Source organism: Urocampus carinirostris, chromosome 2, assembly GCF_059441175.1.
Source record: "Urocampus carinirostris isolate Australia breed hairy pipefish chromosome 2, RoL_Ucar_1.0, whole genome shotgun sequence".
NCBI classification, from domain to species: domain Eukaryota; kingdom Metazoa; phylum Chordata; class Actinopteri; order Syngnathiformes; family Syngnathidae; genus Urocampus; species Urocampus carinirostris.
In genome coordinates, this window is record NC_142350.1 from 60295182 (window position 1) to 60311001 (window position 15820).

Here is a 15820-nt window from a genome sequence, read left to right on the forward strand (position 1 = left end):
CAATCCCCTGATCGTGCGCGCAACCCCCTCCCTTTCTTCTAATAAAACCTGTAAGAAACGTTACGCGAGTGGGTCCTGTTTCTGTTCTGGTCCTGACAGTAGGTTTGTCAGAGTACAAAGAATTTGACATATAATGTTCCTGCGAATAGATTTCTGCCCTATCCAATTGAATCATAAGGTCACTAAAACGTCCTGAATTTAAAACATTCCTGTTTCTTATCCAACCGCCTTTGCATCATTTTGCAACAAACGTTTTAAAAGACATATTGTATCAAATTTTGTTGTTGTTGTTGATATATTTACACTGTTAGTATTTGTGTGTGTCGCGGTTGCCATTGCGCCCAATTGACCCCGCCAGTGTGGCGTCTATTTAAGCTCAGTGCTCTCACTCTTCCTTTGTCAGTCCGTCAACGAACCTCTACCCCGCAAGACGTGGGTTTTGACTCGGTCCTGTTTCCTGTTGGTATTTCCTGTCCGGTATTGTTCCCGTTTATCTTGCCCTGTTTAATATCGGTTTCCAGTTTCGTTTCGGGAAAGTAAAACCAGTCCATTGTTTTTTTTGGGTGGTGTTTTACTCACCAACTGTCATGATTACCCACGTGAATCACCTGTGCCCGCTCTGATTGCAGGCTCTGATTTTAAACCCAGTCCTGTCACTCTCCTGTTGTCAGTCCGTCTGCGAACCTCTGTTGATACAAGGCAAGCTTTTTTGACCCTGACTCCCGCCTGTCCCGTTTTTGCTCCCGTTTGTCTTCGGCTACGACCTGTTTTGATCCCGACCACGTCTGCTCCCACGTCCCGGCTTACGACCCATTTTTTACCCTGTCCTGGGTTACGACTCGTTTCCGACCCCGACCACGTCTCTGTCCAGTTTCCTCCCTGTGTCTCCTGTCCGGTTATGGTTCCTATTTATTTTTGTCCTGTTTAATATTTTCTCCAGTTTTCGTTCCAGTCTAGTTTGTCCTTTTTAATTTTGATATCCTGTTTCAATATCGATCCTGTTTGTCCCGTCATGTCCAGTATCGACCCCATCTGTCCGATATCTGCTCGGGCAAGTGGTATCGATCCCGTCGGCCTCTGGCTTCCTGTCAGTCCACGCCAGACTTCTGCCTAACGTGCAGTAATCCTAATTTCCCGAAAAATAAAAGGCTTGTGTGAGAAACGTCACACATTTGGGTCCTGATCCTGTTCCGTTTCATGATAGTGTGATGTTATTAATAAAATACCAGGAAGTAGAACAAAATAACTTTCTTTCTTATCTAAAATGATGCATTCGTGAACAGATGGTAATTTCAGTGCTGGGCTTAAAGGAATAATATATGTATGACATATATTACATATTGATAAGATAGGAGTGAAATGCCAATGCCTTAATCATATCGCTTGTGTCAATTTTTTATGGAGATGGTCACCTTCGTGTAAAAAGAAAACCTCTCTGAAATTAATTTCAATTCATCTAAATCGTCCCTCAAAGGTTTATTAGACACAATTAAAGGAACACTGTGTAATATTTGATCACTAGATGTCGCTCTAGTGTGTAGTCCTGAAAATACAAATACCAGGGGAAAGAAACAAAATACGGTACGGGGACTCGAAGTAACCAAACTACATCATTTTTCTTCTGATACACAATGTCTCTTTAAATAAAGGTGAATCGTTTCCTAAACTTGAAGGGGGATTATCACTTGTGAGGCCCCTTCTCAAGGTTTCTTATTTTCCTCGTGCGGAGGTTTTGAATTTTTCCTTGCCCGCATGTGTGTTTAAGATCAGGGGATGGTGTCATTGGAATCCTGTGCAGTCCTTTGAGACATCTTGTGATCAAGGGCGTCACAAATAAATGTGACTTGACTTTACTTTAACCTCTCAATAGGAAAATCATCTTTGCTTTGTTGTAAAAGTTATATATAGAGTGGAACCTTGGTTCTCGACCATAATCCGTTCCAGAACCCTGTTCGTAAACCGATTTGTTCGATCACCGAAATCATTTTTCCCATTAAAAATAATGTAAATCGTTTTAATCCGTTCCAACACCCTGAATGTTTACCATGAACGTTTAACGTAAACATAAAGCTAACCCAGGCTAATCGCGCGTTATCGTAATCTTCCGTACGAAAGATTACGCTAACATGAACGTGTAGAAATAAAAAAATCAGGTCGTTTACAAGTCATTTAGCACCCGGGTCTCCACAACAAGTGGTGAGCGGTTTATTGGAAAGGGGGCTCAGTTCCAACACCCTGTCAGTTGGGCTCCGTTCCAACACCCACATAAAGCTAACCCAGGCTAATCCTACGTTCGCGTTATCGTAATCTTATGAATAGGATTTCTTATTTTTGTGGTGGTCAGCAGAAGGCGCTCGCACACCTCCTTCATATTTGGCAATTATTTCTTTCTTAAATGCAATAGTTGTACGCACTACTTTTCTTTTTTCACCTGTAGCAACTTTGCTGCTTGCACTGCCTTTCTTCAGAGGCATATTTAGGGGCTAAAACACCCGTTCGCATTACCGGCGTTCGAACTCCGTTTTTTTGACCGAACAGCGAAGCAAGAATTTCTCGGAATTTTTGGTCGGACTCCGATTTGTTCGAACTGAGAGGCGTTCAAAAACCGAGGTTCCACTGTATCTCAGAAATTAGTTTTTGGGGGTAATGATAGTGTTTTATTTGTCTTCTTTTGGAGCTACAGTGCCGCAAAAAAGTATTTTCCCCCTTCCTGAATTCAGGTTTCAATTTTCTTTCTTTTTTAAATAAAAAACTTAACTAAATAAAGGTTCCGGTGTGGCCAGGTCAAAGTCCGGATTTAAATCCAATTGAGATGCTGTGGTGTGACCTTTAACTGGCAGTTCATGCTGTACTAAGCCTCCAATATAGAAACAATTTTGCAAAGAAGAGTGGGCCAAAATTCTTCTACAGCATTGTAAAAGACTCATTACCATTCATTGTAAAAGGTGGCCCAACTTGCTTTAGGTTCAGGGGGCAATTACTTTTTTACATAGAGCCAGATAGGTTTAGATTTTTTTGGAGCCCTGATAAACGGAATCAACATTTCAAAACTGCATTTGTATTTCTTTGGGTTGTCTCTGTTTAATATAAAAATTGGTTTGACGATCTGAAACCTGGGTTAGTCATAAATATGCAAAAACACAGAAATCAGTGACAAGCAATGTAAAGCAATAGTATCAAGATTCACTTGATTTAATTGGAAATTATTTGAATGCAACACAAACTTTTTCTTCTTTTTTCCGTGTTTTTTTCTACGTTTTTTTTAAATACCTTTAAAAAAAATCTCATTGTGTTTATTTTTTCCGGGCTGTTACTTTTTTCTGTTTGTTCTCTATTTAATTTTTTCCTACATTTCTTTCTTTTCTTTTTTTCTGGCTTTTTTCTAAAATTTTCCTTCTTTTTTCTTTTCCTTTTGTTTCTTTTTTTCTCAGCTTTTCACTACTTTTTCATTTTGGTATTTTTTTCTTTTTTGTTCTATTCCCTCCTTCCTTTAAGTCATTTTGTGCATAGTTTTACATAATGTTTGGTCATGTTGGGATTAAAGAAGCAAAAACAACCCGAAGAGCCATTTAGGACCCGAAAGAGCCGATTCCTTTTAGTGAGCCGAGCCGAAGAAGCCGGTTCCCCGACAAACTCTACTAACTTTACTCAACTTCGTTCTCCTTCAACTCCACTTCAAAATACCGCATTTACGACACAACGTCAGGTGAACCCGTGCATTTTACCTTCATGCACTGTAACTTTAACGTGAGTCGCTTCTTAATTAGTAATTTTGAGCCCTCATTTTTGTGCGCTGGCTAGATTTTCTTGTGCGCTGAGAATGTGCGAGCAGTGCGCAATTGCGCACGTGCGCAGCTTAGAGGGAACACTGGTGACAAGGTAGATACTTCTTCATGGCACTGTATGTTTTTCACCACACAATGACAATTAATTCCATTCATCCATTGTCTGCACCGCTTATCGTCAGTAGGGTCACGGGAGTGCTAGAGCCCATCCTAGCTATCTTCGGGAAGTGGGCAGGGTACACCTAGGAACAGACAACTCACTCGCCCATTCGCACCTATGGAAATTTGGCCCGGCCAGTTAACCTGACATGCATGTTTTTGGATTGTGGGAGTAAACCAAAGCGCCGGGTGGAAACCCACGCAAGCAAGGGGAGAACATGCAAACTCCACACAGGAAGGATTGATCCCATGACCTCAGAACTGTGCCGCACACGCTCTAACCACTGCCGTGCCGCAGACGATATTTTTTATTGTACCCTATATATTTTATTTAATGGAAATTTTGTTGTTAGATTGTGTCTTTCTTCGGACGCGATATGGACCTTGAAGGGCTCTCATACAGTGACCTCGTTGTAGTTTTTGTCACGGTTGCCATGGCGCCCAATTGGCCCCGCCCGTGTGGCGCCAGCTGCGGCTCATTAACAGACTAGCTTTCTGTCTTTTAAAGCTCAGTGCGCTCTCTCTTACTTTGTAAGTCCGTCAACGAACCTCTGCCCCGCAAGACGTGGGTTCTGACTCGGTCCTGGTTTCCTGTTGGTATTTCCAGTCCTGTATTGTTCCCGTTTATTTTTGTCCTGTTTAATATTGGTTTCCAGTTTCGTTCCCGTCTATTTCTGTCCTTTTTATTATTCTCTCCAGTTTTCGTTCCCGTCTTGTTTGGACTGTTTATTTTCTATATCCTGGTTCATTATCTATACTGTCTGTCCCGTCCTGTCCGGTATCGACCCCATCTGTCCGATATCAATTCGGGCAATTGGAATCGCTCTCGTCGGTCTCTGGCTCTGTCTTTCCACGCCAGACCGCTGTCTAACGTGCATAACTCCCCATTTCCGTAAAATAAAAGGCTTGTGTGAGAATGTCACGCGTTTGGGTCCTGATCCTGTTCTGGTTCTTGACAGTTTTGTTAGCCACCTGCTACTGCGTGTCATGCACATAGAATATTGCCCTCTTTTTTGAAGAATGAAGTTACCGTCCAGCAAATGCTAATATTTTGAGGGGGAAAATCCTGCCAACAATGATTTGTCTCTCAAAAAATGGTACAACTGAGTCACCAGGGTTGGGTAGGGTTACTTTAACTGGATTACTTTCGATTACTTTTGGATTACTCCAATATCAAATATGCTAATAAAAGACAAAAGAAACTAAATATGAATACAATTACTAAATTTTGTGTAGGCTTGGGGAGTAATACATGGAACGGCAAAAATGATGTTGGCAAACTGTTTGGATTTATTTTCATTTTGTTTCTGTCGCATTAGTTAGTTTTGCCGGAGATCAAAGAGATCAAAGCCGGGAGATAAAGCTTACCACGTGTTGTGAGTCATCATTTTATTCATATTTACCGTATTTTCCGCACTATTAGGCGCACCGGGTTATAGGGCGCACCCCCAAAAAAGAGTTTTTGGTCCTATATCTTCCATACATAAGGCGCACCGGATTATAAGGCGCTACAATGGGATCGTCGACAAAACAGTCAGATAGTTCAGTCAAACTTATTACCCCCTTAATATTCCCAAAGCTTGCAAAGAAGCAAATACGTGTCGTAGACACGTGCGGATGCGGTGTCCGTACGATGTCACTCAAATGCATCGTTCCAAATATTATTCGGAAGGTTAAAGTCATGGGGATTCAAGAAATGCCAACCATTCCTTAGTTTCTATTTTCTTTTTCGCTCGCAACTTTACTGTGCATATGACAATAAACACTTGGAATTGAGTTTAATTTAAAAAAAGACCCCTCACACAAACATCGAGATCACTCTGAAACAAGATACTGGGAAATATATAGCCGGAGTAGCTCACCGAAGTCGTTGTGTTCAATAATAATGTGCAACCATGGTCCTCTTATATCCGTGAGTGTAGTAAATCCAGGAGAGTCAAATATTTACAAATACAGAATGGTAAAACATGTTTCCTCTATGCCGTACACAACCAAACTTGCTATTCACATTCATCTTTTTCGGCCAATTGCTGGCTTTGTTTTGCCCCTTTAGCCTATGCGAGCCTGTAAATAATCAAAAGGATCCGCCCCCTTTACCTCCGAATAAGTTTAGCCAAAAGTGATCGATTCCAATGATGATTGAATACTTTGGCAGTTGATGATATTGAATGAGATAATGCCAATAACGTCCATAGCCGTCAATGGCGGTGACTAAGATAAATGTGGCATCGTAACATGTCTTTCCGTGTAGATATCGCGTTGCAAAGCGGATCAAGGAGCACAAAGGGACGATCTCCCGTGCGTCAGGATCCAGTTGCAGTACTTGATGCTCATCAGGGAAACCGTGAGCAGCTAATTTTAGAGGTGCCTGTTTTGTGCAGTCATGGGAGGCAGATGAGGCTGTGCCTCACCTGTCATCATGGAGAATGTAAAATCGGAAATAAAAAAAATGGTAAAATGTATTCAGTGTTACAGTTATTATACATACCGTAAATTCCGGACTATAAGCCGCTACTTTTCCCCCTAACTTTCAACCCTGCGGCTTATTCAGTGATGCGGCCAATTTATGTAATTTTTCTAACGGCCGCTAGCGGCGCTCGAGTGTTGCTACCATTAACTGCCCTGTCAAAGCTATATTATTATTATTAAAGCTTTGAAAACTCTCTCGGTGTACCGTCTTTCTTTGAAAATATGTGTAACCCATGTATAATATGTATTTGCAACTGTATATTTTTGTAATGTATTTATTTTAGACACTAATTCTGATATGTTTTTCACGCATGAACGAAAAATGAGGGGCGGAACAAACGCGGGGTGCCGAGTTTAAGTGGGGACCGCTAAAGGTGAAGGACAGACAAGGAAAGAAGAGGGGGTAAAAAGAAAAGGAGTTGCGTGAGTAAATGTGTTCATCTGATATATTTTTCCCACCCTTACCTTTTGAAATATACACTTTTTTCCTTGGATTACTTTCAACGGGACCCGGACTCTGCAGGTCTGCATCAAACCTTAAGTACCGGTATCATTTTCTGTTCATTTTGCCGGCTGGGATTTTTGGACTGTGGACTTTAATGAAGGACATTTAGTCTCAATCGCGGGACTTGAAGTCGGGTTTGTGTTAATTTTGTGTTTGTGTTACATGTTTAAATGTGGGCGCCTGCGGCTCATATACAGGTGCGGCTTGTGTATGTACAAAATCGGTTTTCCTCTTAAAATGTGGTGGGTGCGGCTTATAATCAGGTGCGCTCTATAGTCCGGAATTTACGGTAATTTCACAATTTTCGGATTTTTCTTCTTCAAAACGGATGCATTTTTATAACATATTGTGAATATTATTAATAAAATGAGTATGACACATGTTATGAAATGAAATGATCTGCATTTAATTAGCGCTTTTCAAGTCACGACTTCCCAAAGCGCTTTACAGTGTGCTTCACATTTCCCAATAGCGGCCGTGCAGCCATGTAAGGCGCTAACCTGCTTATTGGGAGTATTAGGGGTTCAGTGTCTTACCCAAGGACACTTCGACACGTAACACGGAGGAGCCGGGATTCGAACTGCGATCTCTTGATCCCAAGACGAGCGCTCTACCTCCTGAGCCACTGCCGCCCCCGTTACTGTGCTGATGGTCAGCAGATGTAGAGTGAGGTACGCAACTAGAGATTTTGAATTTTGCGGCACACATCAGGCCCAAACAATACATTTTAATGATAGAATAAGCACATGCTGTTCCCACCTTGTTCATGCAAGTGGGAACATTGGTTAGCCCTGATTAGCTGCTACTCTTGCACTCTTTGCACTATTGTATAATTATTTAGTATATCATTAGTACTTCAATACTCCAACTCAATACAACATTTTATTTATATCTGTACATTCAAGGAAACTGTGCGGGTCAGATGTATCGACATTTTGTTCTGTAGACACGTGTACTAGAATGACAATAAAGTAGATCTGAATCTGAAATTGTTTGTTGTGATGCTCTTTTGAGTCTGCAGTTTGCAATAGTCTTTGATCTTTGCAGCCCTTTGAGACTCTTTGATTAAGGGCTACACAAATGAACGTGACTTGACAAACGTTGCAATGTTCTATTTCTCGTCAAGTACCGTATTTTCCGCACTATAAGGCGCACCTAAAAGTCTTGTTTTTTTTCAAAAGCTGACCATGCGCCTTATAACACAGTGCGCCTTATATATGGCTCAATATTAAATTCGCAAGGTCTCGCAACTACGAGAAACAGCCGCCGACTCCATTTTTCGCGCTGTGCATACTGGGAAATATTAAACGATTGGTAGTTGCCGGGGCTCGTGTTGTATTTGTTTACTAAGTGGCAAAATGGCTACCCCATTAAACTGCTTAATTCATATTCAACAAATACAGTATTTGTCTGAATCCAGGGTTATGACTGGTGAAGATGTAAAGCACAATTTACCTTAAACAAACGCAGAATTATTCAGAATGTCACGTTTGAGAGAGAGAGAGAGAGAGAGAGAGAGAGAGCGAGCGAGATTCTCTTTCATACGTGCATTTGTATAAAAAATGGCTCCTGTTAAGAGACACGCGTACAACGCCGAGTTTAAACTCAAAGCGATCAGTCACGCAGCACAACACGGCAATAGAGCGGCAGCGAGAGAGTTAAACTTAAATGAATCGATGGTACGGAAGTGGAGAAAGGATGAAGATAAGCTCCGCCAAGTAAGGAAAACTCAACAAAGTTTCCGTGGCAATAAAGCAAGATGGCCAGAGTTAGAGGAGACACTTGAACAGTGGGTTGTTCAACAAAGAGCGGCAAGCAGAAGTGTCAGTACGATAACTATACGTATGAAGGCAACAGCGCTGGCACAAAAACACCGGACGTGTTGGATGGCCCATTCACTGAGATATGGTCAATTCGAACACAGCAGAAGAAGAATTCGAGGGATTCGTCGATGAGGAGCTTATAGAGTGATCTTTGTTTTTCTTTTGTGTGTTTACGTTTTACATTTTACAGTTATTATGTTATTGCTTTGCACTCGTTGTTTTTGCACATTACGAGTGTCACTTTATTGCGATTGCACTAACGTTTCATTTAAAATAACAGTATCAGACGTTTTTTTCTTTGCGTGTTGACTAAATGGACAAAAAATAAAATGATATGTCGATGTTGTTCAAAGATGTCAAAGATGTGTCACGAAAATGCTTTACCTCAGAGAAAATAATAAAACGGCTGTTTATTTATTTTGGGAGTGAATGGAGTTGTGGAAAGCTTGTTTGTTAATAAAGTTTGACCTTTTTGAATATTTTGTTGACATTCCCTTGAGCGTGGCAACATCTAGAGGTTGCATGAAGTAACTACATTCTCTACTGTAGTCAAGTCGTCACATTTATTTACCGTAAATAGCCCTTAATCCCAAAAATGTCTCGAAGGACTGCACAGGATTACAATTACAAAATTGCACAATTACCTGATCTTAAACCAGCATGCACTTATAGCGCCTTATAATGGGGTGCGTCTTATGTATGGCATAAGTTTTAAAATATATCATTCATTGAAGGTGCGCCTTATAACATGGTGCGCCATATAGTGCGGAAAATACGGTAAATTAGTGTTAGGGCATTGAATGACACACTTGCACGTTGACTCAAAAATAGTGTTTATTTTGAAAACATAGACATATTAAAATAGATATTTACTCAGAAATACTGGAAACTGTGTGTGTATCTCTTCTACACAGCAGCTTGGAGTTACTCTCAAGTTCCCTGACCGTGAGTCTATGAGAAGGTAATTTTACAAATGTTTAGCAAACAAACTAAGCCAATAAAGTGAAGAAAAATTGTGGATTCTCATCCTTCACGTGTTTGTTGATTTTCGGGTGATGAGAATTTTGGTAATTTAAGCGGCTCAAGATAAACTGCTTCTCAAGAAGTTTCTATTGGAAGAATATACTATGGAGACCACCGCAATACAAGTCTTCAATCGGACAATCTTAGCAGTAGTCTCTCTATGACATTCTAAAGCAAGAATATAATACCTTTTTTGAGGCGTTGTATAGGTCAACAGAAAACCGCAACTTCAGTTTACTGCTAGCCATCTGTTCGCTCATTTTTGTGTTATTAGCCAATTCTCAAAGATTCAGTTCAGTTTTTGAGGCGTTGTATAGGTCAACAGAAAACCGCAACTTCAGTTTACTGCTAGCCATCTGTTCACTCATTTTTGTGTTATTAGCCAATTCTCAAAGATTCAGTTCAGTTTTTGAGGCGTTGTATGGGTCAACAGGAAACCACAACTTCAGTTTACTGCTTGCCATCTGTTCCCTCATTTTTGTGTTATCAGCCAATTCTCAAAGATTCAGTTCAGTTTTTGAGGCGTTGTTTAGGTCATCAGGAAACTGCAACTTTAGTTTACTCTTGCATCTGTTCGCTCATTTTTGTGTTATTAGCCAATTCTCAAAGATTCAGTTCAGTTTTTGAGGCGTTGTTTAGGTCATCAGGAAACCGCAACTTCAGTGTACTGCTTGCATCTGTTCCCTCATTTTTGTGTTATTAGTCAATTCTCAAAGATTCAGTTCAGTTTTCGAGGCGTTGTATAGGTCATCAGGAAACTGCAACTTCAGTGTACTGCTTGCATCTGCTCGCTCATTTTTGTGTTATTAGCCAATTCTCAAAGATTCAGTTCAGTTTTTGAGGCGTTGTAAAGATCAGCAGGAAATCGCAACTTCAGTTTCCTGCTTTTACTTTGGTCTTGTGGTTTCTTGACATGAATCTGAACTTGATTATTTTGCTTTCCTTGGTACTATGTGTACAGCAAATGAAAGGCGCTTTGAAGTAGAATGTATTATTATTATTATTATTATTATTATTACAATGATGGGGGAAAAACATCCCGACAAGGCTAAGCTAACAAGGCTAGCCTTTGAAATTCGAGGAAAAAGTTCCTGTTTGGTCACTGGCCTCTCCATAGTTAGTTCTTCATTCTTCTTCTTTGTAGTACTCGTTTACGGTCGCACTGTACGATAAGTGACACCTAGTGGTCAAATATTACATAATGTACATTTAAGGTAAGACCATAAACATTTTTGTCTATGCTACATTTTATACTGTTTGTTTGCTCTGCCAATAAAATAATACATAAGATATAGGTTTATTTATTTGTAAATCTAACCGGTCATCACCAGACCGAAACCTCACACGCATGACTGCTACAAACGTAGTGGAAGCACGCCATAATAAAACAAACAATATGGTTTTGGTATAAAGCTTTATTCGCAATAGCAACATAGACATTTTAAATGTTTTCTGGTGATTAGTTTGGAGGGAACTTGGAATACAAGATGGACGTTAGCAGTTGAGCAGGACAAAGCTGGGCGGGCTCCGAACGGATTCCGTCTACGACGCCGCCGCGTTGTTGGGACACTTGCTCTCGCTGACCGATTTGGCGATGTAGCCAATGAGAGTGAGGTATTCTTGGAAGCTGACCTTTCCGTCCTTGTTCTCGTCCAGGCCGTTTTGCATTTCCTTGACGGCCGCGGAGCTGCTCGCGTCCTAAGATGAATCACAAGACGAGATGAAAGAGAAGGGAAATTTATCACTGTCCACGGAATCAAAAGGGTCCCGGATTACTAAAACGAAATGGAATGAAATACGCGGCAAACGCTCTGAGGTTGTTTTCATTCATTAAACATTGAAAATGTGCAGTTACATGTACTTATACCCATAAAAAACTCTAAAGATTTGAATTTACACCCTCTAGAACAGTCTTTCTCAACTGGTAGGTCGCGGGCCCGTTTTCAGTGGGTTGCCGGCAATGTTCCCTCTAATTTTCCACTGGCCTGAGCGTTCACACAAAGTCGGTGAGCAACGCTTGAAACAACAGTGAGGAACAGCAATCCCAAGTGTGGCAACTAAATCATTATCAAACATGTCCAAAACTTGACATCACGTTACATTTTGCTGAGTTTCCGGCAATGCAAAATTATTTTTCACTTTTGAATGAATTGACTCATGTACGATTGCAAAAGTTGCAGGGCCTACACACGTCATTTGTTTTTACAATTCTTTCACAAGATTCCCATTTCTTTATGCCTGGTATCTTTTGTCGCAAAATATAACATTTTTGGGGGCTTATTTAGTCGGTTGCACGATACACAACTGTATTTAATCACATTTTTAGTGGAGGTACAATGTTGGCAACAAGATTGACTTGGTATAATTGGAAATTATTTGAATGCAACACAAACCTTTTCTTCTTTTTCCCTTTTTTTTAATTCCTTTAAAAAAAAATCTCATTGTGTTTATTTTTTCCGAGCTGTTACTTTTTTGTTTTTGTTCTCTATTTACTTTTTCCTACATTTCTTTCTTTTCTTTTTTATGGCTTTTTTCTAAATTTTTCCTTCTTTTTTCTCTTCCTTTTGTTTCTTTTTTTCTCGGCTTTTCATTATTATTTTCTTTTTTGTTCTTTTCCCCCCTTCCTTTAAGTCATTTTGTGCACAATTTTACATAATATTTGGTCGTGTAGGGATTAAAAAGCAAAAACAACCTGAAGAGCCGTTTGGGACCCAAAAGAGCCGGTTCTTTTTAGTGAGCCGAGCCGAAGAAGCCGGTTCTTGAAAAACTCTACTGACTTTACTCAACTCCGTTCTCCTCAACCAGTGTATTTTTACCTTCATGCCATGTGCTGTAACTTTGACTTAATTCGCTTCTTAATTAGCAATTTCGAGCCCTGATTTTTGTGAGCTTGGCTAGATTTTCTTGTGCGCAGAAAAGCTCTGGGTAGTGCGCAATTGCGCACACACGCAGCCTAGAGGGATCATTGCACTGGATAGATTTTCTTGTGCCCTGAGAATGTGCGGGCAGTGCGCAATTGCCGGTCTTTTCCTTGGCAAAATAATGCTAAAAAGAACAAAAAACAGAGGGTCTATTACACTCCTTAACAGTAGATGGCAATAATGCCCTGCTCGATCTTTTCTACTTGTTCAGTCAATCGGAGCGTTTAAGAGGGACCACATTTCATTTTATCATGATTTAGTTGTTTTTATTTCCTTTTTTATGCCCATAATAATAGGTTCCAAGGAAGTGTGTGATATGGGTTAGGAAAAGTGGAAAACAGTGAAAATAAAAATTGAGTCGAGGAAAGAAACAACTGCGAAATACAAAAATGGTGTATGAGTGAAGCGCTGTTAGAAGGTACAGTTAAATGGCTTAAAAGTTTCATATTTTTTGCTGTTGTTCCGGTGGCGCAATGAGGTAGACGGCAGCAAGGAAAGTAGCTCTGACAAAAATCACTAAAGAGTAATGTTATACTTACTTGGAGAAAGACAGAAAAGGTATAAATTGTGACTCATATTAAAGACAAATTATTCAACAAAACATGGTCAAGAAGGGGAAACTTGTCGAGGAAAAGGGCGCTAAGGAGAAAAAGATCGAGGGAGCAGAAGGAATGGCGTCGATCGACGAGGGACGTGACTCGGCCATCCTCCACGAAATCCGTAAATTACGGCAAGAACACACTGAAGCAGCAAAGGAGAGCAAGAATGCGATGACAAGACTAGAAAAGAGCATCGAAGAACTTCTGGAGCGCACTGTGTTGCTGGAGCGGAGGGTGGAAAGCATGGAGGAGCTACATGCTAACACGGAAGAGCGAACGTCAAAACTAGAGCAATTAACGGTCTCCTTGCTCCAACAAACCACCAAACTAGCAACAAAGTGTGAGGACTTGGAGTCGAGATCACGACGGAACAACATTAGGATACATGGGATTCCCGAGGGTGCCGAGAGAAACGACACAATCGGCTTCATAACAAACTTTATTAAATCGAACATTCCGACAACCGAACATATGGATGTGCGCATTGAGAGGGCACACCGCTCACTGGGGAACAAGTTTCTAGGTAAAGCACTGCCACGGGCAATTATCGTACGTTTCACCGACTACATAGTGAAAGAATCCGTAATGAAAGAAGCATGGAAGCAGAAGACAACGTACGAAGGCAAGACCGTTTACTTCAACCAAGATTACACCACAGAAATCCAAAAAAAGAGGAAACAAGTAAGGGACGTTATCAAAAAGTTAAAGGAAAAGAACGTAAAGGCACAATCACCATATCCCGCCCAGCTGAAGATGTTTTTGGACTCAGGAATAAGAACATTCTCTACACTGATGGAGGCAGCAACATTGCTAAAAGAAATGGGGATCGAAGTGGAAGAGGACAACACGGAGACACTGCAAAAGATGTTGTCAAAGAACGTTTGGACCACAGTGACCGGAATCGAGAGGAAGACAAGGGAACACCCCCATCATAGAAGGTGACTTACAAGCTCCTATGGAGCAAAACGAAGCCATATTCGGATTTGGGGAGAAAGAGTAAGGACCATATATGCCCTTTCTATTATAAATTCAATAAGTTAGAAGTAAGTAAAATACCAAGTAAAATTGTTATCTTTAAATTAAAACAATGTATGTATATATATTGGCATAGAGCTACTTTAAAATATTTAGTTAGTTATAACTATGGACGACGGTACAAAAGTTGTTCACGCACTGAGTGCATATTTCCAGGAGGGTAGCCACAACTCTCCAATTGGACTCTTGGAAGACATGGGTTTTTGTTTTTTGGGTGTGTTTTTTTTCTTTTTGGTGGGAAATTATGTGTGCTTGTCAATATGTTTGTTAGTAATTTGGTTTGTTTTGTCAATGGAGGTGTTAGTAATTAATGTAGTGTTTCTGTATGCTTCAAAAATCAGTGAGACTCAATACAAAGCATGAGCAATCTAAATATTGTTTCATATAATGTACATGGGCTAAACCACCCCATCAAGAGAAAAAAGATATTGAATCAACTCAAGACATTGCAGAGCTCAATAGCCTTATTACAAGAGACACATTTGACCGAGATTGAACATAAGAAGCTAAAAAGAGAATGGGTGAACCAGGTGTTCTACGCATCCTATGGTAAAAGGAGGGGAGTAGCAATTTTACTTGGAAAAGGGGTGGCGTTTAAAGTCGAAAAAGAAGTGAAGGACAATCTGGGGCGATATATAATGATTATAGGGTCAATGGCCGGTAGGGAAATATCAATAATGAATGTTTATGCACCAGTGGAGGAAAAGGGGACTTTTTTTCAAGTATTAGCTAAAGTAATAACCAACTGTGCGAAGGGAATGTTACTTATAGGAGGTGACTTTAACACTGTACAGAATTGCAAAGTGGACAAGTATCCTTCAGTACATGGAACAAATACAAAGACGTCGAGGATGTTAAATAACATAACTAAAGAATTGGGATTGATAGATCCATGGAGAGAGAAGAATCCCCAAACTAAAGACTATACTTTCTATTCAAACCCGCATGGCAGCTACTCGAGAATTGATTACTTTTACATTTCAAGACAACATATGCATACAGTAGTAGAGTGTGGTATAGAGAATATTACTATAAGTGACCATTCTCCAATTACTTTGAAATTAAGTTTAGACAATGAACCCCATTTTCGGTATTGGAGGATGAATGTATCTCTCCTCTCAGATAAAAACGTAGTACAGGAAATAAAACGGTGTATAAAAGAATATTTCCAAATCAATGACAACAATGAGGTTTCTCCAACAATATTATGGGAAGGAGGGAAAGCTGTAATAAGGGGGAAATTAATAGAAATATCGTCCCGGCTGAAACGAATACGCTTAAAGAATCAGAAGGAATTGGAGGATAAGATTAAGGAACTAGAAGAAGAACATAAAAAAACACCAAATGAATCCAGATTACAGGTATTAAAAACAACCAGAAGCAAATTAGATGAACTTTTGACAAATAAAGCAGAAGGGGCTCTGCGCTTTGTGAACCAGAGATACTATGAAATGGGCAATAGAGCCAGTCGACTGCTAGCCTTCCAACTTAAAAAGGCCCA

The 15820-nt window shown here is 40.2% G+C and overlaps 1 protein-coding gene across 1 annotated transcript in view; it reads right to left on the minus strand.

The window, feature by feature from the left end:
* Positions 1-11161: 11161 nt before the first annotated feature.
* Positions 11162-15820, minus strand: part of LOC148372793 (protein S100-A13) — a 34944-nt gene continuing 30285 nt past the window's right edge. The window contains exon 3 of the mRNA XM_088328112.1: positions 11162-11462. Within this exon, the coding sequence (XP_088184238.1) occupies positions 11307-11462 (156 nt within the window). The 3' untranslated portion in view covers positions 11162-11306. The remainder of the gene's footprint in view (positions 11463-15820) is intronic.